The 7066-nt window shown below is 43.6% G+C and overlaps 1 protein-coding gene across 1 annotated transcript; it reads left to right on the top strand.

Moving 5' to 3' along the window:
- The first annotated feature begins 2093 nt into the window (after positions 1-2093).
- LOC119349692 (sugar transporter ERD6-like 4) lies at positions 2094-6851 on the top strand. The gene is made up of 17 exons (XM_037617777.1): positions 2094-2545; positions 2621-2710; positions 2882-2941; positions 3026-3091; positions 3626-3691; positions 3792-3867; positions 4005-4069; positions 4145-4237; positions 4398-4478; positions 4556-4640; positions 4961-5007; positions 5106-5168; positions 5249-5308; positions 5427-5492; positions 5576-5635; positions 6135-6249; positions 6345-6851. The coding sequence occupies exons 1-17, from the start codon at positions 2249-2251 to the stop codon at positions 6455-6457; spliced, it is 1503 nt and encodes a 500-aa protein (XP_037473674.1). The 5' UTR covers positions 2094-2248; the 3' UTR covers positions 6458-6851.
- Positions 6852-7066: the final 215 nt, after the last annotated feature.

The following is a 7066-nucleotide window of genomic DNA, read 5'->3' as shown; positions in this document are numbered from 1 at the left end:
AGGGGGCGCAACCAGGGGGTAGGGTGCGCCCTCCACCCTCGTGGATGTCTCGGGACTCTTCTGGCCCAACTCTTTTGTTTCGGGGGCTTCTTCTGGTCCATCAAAAATCATCGGGAATTTTTAGCTCGTTTGGAACCCGTTTGATATTCCTTTTCTGTAAAACTCAAAAACAAGGAAAAAACTGGCACTGGGCTCTAGGTTAATAGGTTAGTCCCAAAAATCATATAAAATAGCATATAAATGCATATAAAACATCCAAGATGGATAATATAATAGCATGGAACAATAAAAAAAATATAGATACGTTGGAGACGTATCACTCAACCACGGCTGCGATGCCCGAACGTGCCAGAGCAGAAGGTGCAGGGGTGGCCAAAGTGTAGCTACGAGCCACCGGACAGTAATAAGGAGGTGTAGACGTCTGCTTTTTTCCTCCCTCCACTCATGTCCTTCGCTACTTTCTCCTCATTTCATCCCTTGATACTCCTCTCTCGATTCATTTATCCAGATCGGATGGTCACCCAACGATCTACTCACGGGTTAGATTATTTGTTCATTTGTATTTTCATCTATATCAATATAAAAGACCCAAGGGGCAAATTCAGGTAATCCCGACACATCAAACCAGGCCAATCCAATGACCTAGATTGTTCCAGTGGTGAGCGCTCAACATGTTTAGTGTGCATAAATATTCTTCTGCCTAATTACCTGTGCGTTGCAACGGGTGCGTACTTAGTGGTTCAACATCAATCTTGTCTGGCATATACCTTACACCCATCTTCTAGATTTTGGTAACATTTAATTTGATGGGAGTATGGTTAGCGGAGGGCAAGAAACGTGCTGATTTAGTTGAGATTTTAGTAATATTGATTTGATCGAGTTAATGCAGGATGTGGTTTTGGGACATCATCGATTTGCATTAGATTATTTCGAATTAGTATATTTATGTTGGTTTTTTATTTTGTGTGGCATCAGTTGGGCTACCAAAAACCAACATGAAACCAAAGGGGGAAGGGAAACATGGGAGGTAAAAAATCGGACGGGTGGTGGAGATGACAGAACCAACTCCCCTTTAAGTACAGACTATCAAGTATCAACATTAGTCCTGCTCAAAAAATGAGGACCCTGATAAGTGGCACACGTGTGACACGAACACATGGCAACTTCGAACGTTTTCTATGCCAAGTTTAGTGACGTGAGGATGTTAACTTTAGTTGTCAAGCATGACAACTTTCTTTCCGGATGGAAATTCTCAGTTTTTTGGGGTTTTCTTTTTCTTATTGGATGACAACTTTAGTTGTAAAAAACTTCAGATCCAGATTGCTTCGTGTCACGTGTGACACTTATCACTTGAAAATTTTTATCAATACTAGTGTTAATCATATAATTAATGCGCAAATAATATCCTACTCCCTCCGTTCTTAAATGTAAGTCTTTTTAGATATTTCACTACAAACCACATACGGATGTATATAGACATATTTTAGAGTGTAGATTCACTCAATTTGCTCCGTATGTAGACCATAGTGAAATCTCTAAAAAAACTTATATTTAGGAACAGAGGGAGTACCTAATAAGACCGGCAGATCCAAATGATCTTGACCAGCAAACCAAGTCAATCCAATGACCTAGACTACTCTATTTTTTAGCTTGCAATTAATAAAATACCAAATATTCAACATTAATGTTAATCACATAATTAATGTGCACATAATAATCACCTAATATTTTTGTGTAATTAATTTAATACTATCTCCGTCTGGAATTACTTGCCGCTGTATCTAGCACTATTTTAACGCTAGATACATCCATTCGAGGTACGTAATATCAACATGCAATTGCCCATACATATTTACTAGTAGTAGTAAAAAATGGGCCGCACATAGAAAATCAAAACAAAATCAGGCACTTTTGTAGTATCACATTGATTTGTGCATGCTCCCATGGGATCCCACACGTGAGCGTTCGACGGTCAGAATTTTTTTGGAATTATAGAATCACAATAATAGCCGGAAAGGGCCAAAACAGGTGGAAAGGCACGTCTCTCTCTCTCTCTCGTGTCCAGCTCACCATCGTCAGATCTCACGCGCACACGAAAACCGGAGGAGAAAACACAGCGACACTGTCCATCCTCCGTCCACAAAGCTCGCTCCTTTGTCCTCCTCCCCCGCGCCCCCAATCACGCCCGCGAATCGTGCCACGCACGGAAGCCAGCCAGCCAGCCAATCCGATCGGCGGCGGCGGCGCGATGAGCTTCCGGGACGAGAGCGGCGGGGAGGACGGCAGCGGGGGCCGGTCCTCCTCGGCGTCCGACCTGCGCAAGCCCTTCCTGCACACGGGCAGCTGGTACCGGATGTCCGCCGGCGGCGGCGGCGCCATGGACCGCCTCGGCTCCTCCGCCTACGGCCTCCGCGACAGCTCCATCTCCGCCCTGCTCTGCACCCTCATCGTCGCGCTCGGCCCCATCCAGTTCGGCTTCACCTGCGGCTACTCCTCGCCCACCCAGGACGCCATCATGGCCGACCTCGGCCTCACCCTCTCCGAGGTTCTTCCCCTCCTGTGTAGTCCTATGCTTCTTTGCCTCCATGGCCTTTGCTTTATGCCGTCTCTTTGCCCGCAGTTCTCTTTATTCGGATCCCTGTCCAACGTCGGGGCCATGGTGGGCGCCATTGCCAGTGGCCAGATCGCCGAGTACATCGGCCGTAAAGGGGTGAGGTTTCAATTCCCTTTGACCTCTGTCTGTTCCTAACTTCCTATACTCCGACAATTGTACTGTTAGATGTACGGAGTATTGGATTCTCGGATCTGAATTCAGTCGTGGAACTGGATTCAGTCGTGCACTCACTGACTGACGATGCTCTCTGCTTTGTTGCTCCTGCAGTCTCTGATGATCGCCGCAATCCCGAACATCATTGGGTGGCTTGCAATATCGTTTGCAAATGTAAGATTGCTTAATTCACCCCTGTTATTTTCAGGGATGTCCAGTCCCCCTCAGTTTAACTTACTTCTGAACTGTTTTGTGCAGGATTCCTCATTTTTGTTCATGGGCCGATTGCTGGAAGGATTTGGGGTCGGTGTCATATCCTACACGGTCTGTATCCCTCTGCTCCTACCCTTGTAAACAAATTCACTACAGAGTCCAAACATGAATTGACAATTCGTTTGCTGTCTTTGGCAACTGGTTCTTAAGTTCATAAAAAATGCAGTGCCAGCTCCCAAGTCCCAACACATGGGAGAGTAGACTGTATTTGAGCTTAACCAAATACCAAGTGTAAACAAAAGTTAATTTTCCTATTCTGGGACATCAAGGGTGTAAAGATGTGCTGTTGCCTGTTGGTATGGCTATGATATGGTAGCTTCCCCTGGCCTAATCGTAATCCAACATTCTTTATGATCAGAGTGGGGATTTTCATGAATGCTATTGAACTTCAGCGTTACTTTGCATAAAAGTAGCATATCTAGATATCATTTCAACTCATGTATATCGATTGTTCTGAAGTTTATCGGATTGGGTGTTCACTGTTCAACAATATCATATCTTTTAGGGGCACTCTAGCTGAATACACTTGGATATTTTCATGCCTGATATTACTCTCTGTCTGAAAATTTCGTTTCATGGTATCAGGTGCCAGTTTATATAGCAGAAATTGCTCCACAGAACATGAGAGGAGCTCTTGGTTCAGTCAATCAGGTCAGCACTTGTATAAACAATAACATTTGATTAGTGTGGTCTGTCTTCTGCTCTGACCATCGTTTGCAAGTTTTAACCTTGTCCATAATTTCTTATGCAGCTCTCTGTTACAATCGGTATACTGCTTGCCTACACATTAGGCATGTTTGTTCCTTGGAGAATTCTCTCAGTTCTTGGTAAGATGCAGCAAACTAGTATGTTTGTTTACTATGATAATGATGTGCTGCTCGTCTAAACCAGCTTTTCTCAGTTGATGGATTCATTGATACAGAATATTGTCCTAACTCTTTTCTGTTGCTTTCACATTTCTAAGGCATTTTACCTTGCTCAATCCTGATACCTGGGTTGTTCTTCATCCCCGAATCACCAAGGTGGCTGGTAAGTGAAGTGAAGTGTTGCATTGTTTTTTGTTACATTAACAACAGCAGCTAAAGAGAATAACTGTTGTATCAGGCAAAAATGGGAAAGATGGAGGATTTTGAATCTTCGCTGCAGGTTCTGCGCGGATTTGAAACTGATATCTCAGCAGAAGTAAATGAAATAAAGGTAACATGTAGTAACAGGGATCAATTTTGTTGCAATCATGTCATATGCAATGTACAAATTGCTGGCAACTTTATGCTTTATGCCACACCTGAAAATATTTTTCTTTTAAGTAATATATGAGGAAATTTAAACCTTTTTTTTTTACATTTTGCTAACACAGAGATCAGTTGCCTCATCTAGGAGGAGGACAACCATACGATTTGCAGAGATCAAACACAAGAGATATAGTGTTCCTCTTATGGTTGGTAATTTGCATTAAATACTTTGCTTTAACACATCAATGTTCCTCTATTTGCTTACTGGTTTTTACCTGTTTAGATAGGAATTGGTCTCCTTATACTTCAGCAACTAAGTGGTGTCAATGGCATTTTCTTCTATGCTGCAAGTATCTTCAAAGCTGCTGGTATGTGCATGATTTGATTAGGTTCTCCTTATTAAGCATGCTTGTGTGTAATAGTTTTCCTCACACTTTTGATAACTCTACAGCATACGTGTGAACGTGCAATTGAATAATTGGCAAATTCAAATGTTAGTAAGCATGCTGCACATCCATAGCAGTTTGATTAGTATATTCGGCACACTTGAAAAGTGTATTGCTGCCCTGTTTGTATGTGAATTGTACTCGCAGGAAGCTCATATTGCAGTACTGAGCCTTAATACGTCAGCAATAGCAATAGCTTGTTTTTCATGTCTGATCTCTTACAAAGTTCTTTTCCTAAACAGGTCTTAAAAATAGTAATCTAGCAACATGTGGTTTGGGGGCTGTTCAGGTATATTCATCTTATCGTTACATCTACATTGCGCCTATGAACTTTGTGGGATTGTGGGTTTGGTATTTGCATACTTATTGGGATCTTTTCATTGTTAGGTGGTTGCTACTGGAATCACAACCTGGTTGACTGACAAAGCTGGTCGACGGCTACTTCTCATTGTTAGTTACATCACAAGACACGTTTTTTTGTTTGTTTGAAGAAAATATTATTTGCGTTGATTAATTTCTTTACTTTCCAGATCTCTGCTGTAGGGATGACAGTCAGTCTTCTCGTTGTTTCTGTGTCATTTTTTGTGAAGGTAACTCCACTTAAAATGTTAATGGCATATGTAATGGTTTGTTGTACAATTTGTAATCAGGTCAATCAGTACTACCTGAGTTTCCCTCTGATATGTTTTAGTGTCAATTCTGAAACAGGACAACATAGAGGAAGCTTCTCATTTACACTCTGTGATGAGTATGCTTTCACTGGCTGGACTTGTGGTTAGTTTCAGTTCTGTCTATATACGTATCTGCTTTATTGGTCAGAGTGAGCAGGTTTAATGCCTTGCTTTTTGCTACTGCAGGCATTTGTGCTTGCATTTTCCCTTGGCATGGGAGCCATCCCATGGATCATAATGTCTGAGGTATAGTCCGCTCCTCCTCGCTGCAAATATCTAGAGAGCCTCAAGTTCAATAATTACACTTGCATCTATCTGATTTTATCTCTGTAGTTGTTGCCACTATCATTTGCCACTTCTGTTCCTGTCTGTGAATATCCTCCATAGCCTTTTTTTTATCAAAGAACCGTCCTCCGAACACACCTTTTTGCCTATGAAATGGAGCGAAACGCTGCAGTTGCAGTCGCTCTTGTGGTTTTGTCGACCAGCTGCTGCTTCGAGACATACAGGAAACTGCATTTTTTGTAATGTAGCCAAGATTACACTGACCGTAGCTGTACCTATCACTAAAAACTGCAACTACTGTCTTTAGCGTTAGCTGTACTATCACCAAAAACTGCGGTGGTTGCTTTGTGTTTCTTATATCTGTAGTTGCAAGTGACAGTGACGACTTACCTAGAGAAAACTTTCACACTGAACATATCTGGAAATATAATAACGTGTCGTCCACCTTGTGTCCCTTCAGATTCTTCCTGTTAACATCAAGAGTCTTGCCGGAAGCACCGCCACCCTCGCAAACTGGATGACGTCGTGGCTCATCACGATGACCGCGAGCTTGATGCTAAACTGGAGCAACGGAGGTCGGTCTATTCCTCCCTCTCTGTCCCTCTTCCTTCTTAGTACCTCTTTTACGACGCCGTGTCTTACCACGTACCACCCATCTGGTTTCGAGCAGGAACCTTTGCTATATACGCGGCGGTGTCCATGGGCACCCTCCTCTTCGTGTGCCTGTGCGTGCCGGAGACCAAGGGAAGAACACTCGAGGAGATCGCGTTCTCGTTCCGCTGAAGCCCGGAACCACGGCGCGTAGGGTAGACAGGCAGGCAGGCGGGCGGGCGTCGTGCTACTTGATGGCTGTTTCGGGTCAGGCCTCGGGGCCTGGATCAGGTAGTCGCGCAGCCGTGTTTTTTGCAGGAGGGATATTTGTATCATGTGTTTGTGTAATAGTGTACTATCAGTGTACCATTTGTGTATGTGCAATAGAATGGGGAGGGGTGGGAATGGGCACCCAACCCCCCTTTGCAGTCAGTCAGTCAGTCAGGGGAGTGTGCAGTAAGTAGAAGAACAATTTGCTGGTTAGTACATTGGGTTTCATATATACAGCAGCAGCTGTTGGCCAATAGAATAATTCAGATGTAATTCCCAAGAATAAATTTTGAGCTACTTTCAGTGTGCTGCATTATGGGTATGGCTGTAGTGTGCATGCTGGTTCCCAGAAACTATTGCCTGAAAGTCTTGTTGAGGAGGAAAAAAAAATGTTGTGCCGTCAGCTGTACTTTTGGGCCGCCTACTTGGGCTTAACACAAATATCTGCACCCTTCTTCCGCCCCCCCACACAGACAGACTTGCGTTCCAGAAGGGATGGAGGCCCAGAGCAACCTGATGCTGGAACGGCCC

The sequence above is a fragment of the Triticum dicoccoides genome, chromosome 1B (assembly GCF_002162155.2).
Source record: "Triticum dicoccoides isolate Atlit2015 ecotype Zavitan chromosome 1B, WEW_v2.0, whole genome shotgun sequence".
Lineage (NCBI taxonomy): Eukaryota > Viridiplantae > Streptophyta > Magnoliopsida > Poales > Poaceae > Triticum > Triticum dicoccoides.
The sequence above is the reverse complement of the archived record's forward strand: the minus strand, read 5'-3'. Positions and strand labels throughout refer to the sequence as shown.

What these genes read in the sequence shown, in the direction of transcription:
- LOC119349692 (XM_037617777.1), top strand. Translation starts at nt 2,249, where the DNA reads ATGAGCTTCCGGGACGAGAGCGGCGGGGAGGACGGCAGCGGGGGCCGG. An exon ending in TCGGTGTCATATCCTACACG is followed by an intron (nt 3,092 to 3,625) that starts GTCTGTATCCCT and finishes TCATGGTATCAG; the next exon opens with GTGCCAGTTTATATAGCAGA. An exon ending in AAGTATCTTCAAAGCTGCTG is followed by an intron (nt 4,641 to 4,960) that starts GTATGTGCATGA and finishes TTTCCTAAACAG; the next exon opens with GTCTTAAAAATAGTAATCTA.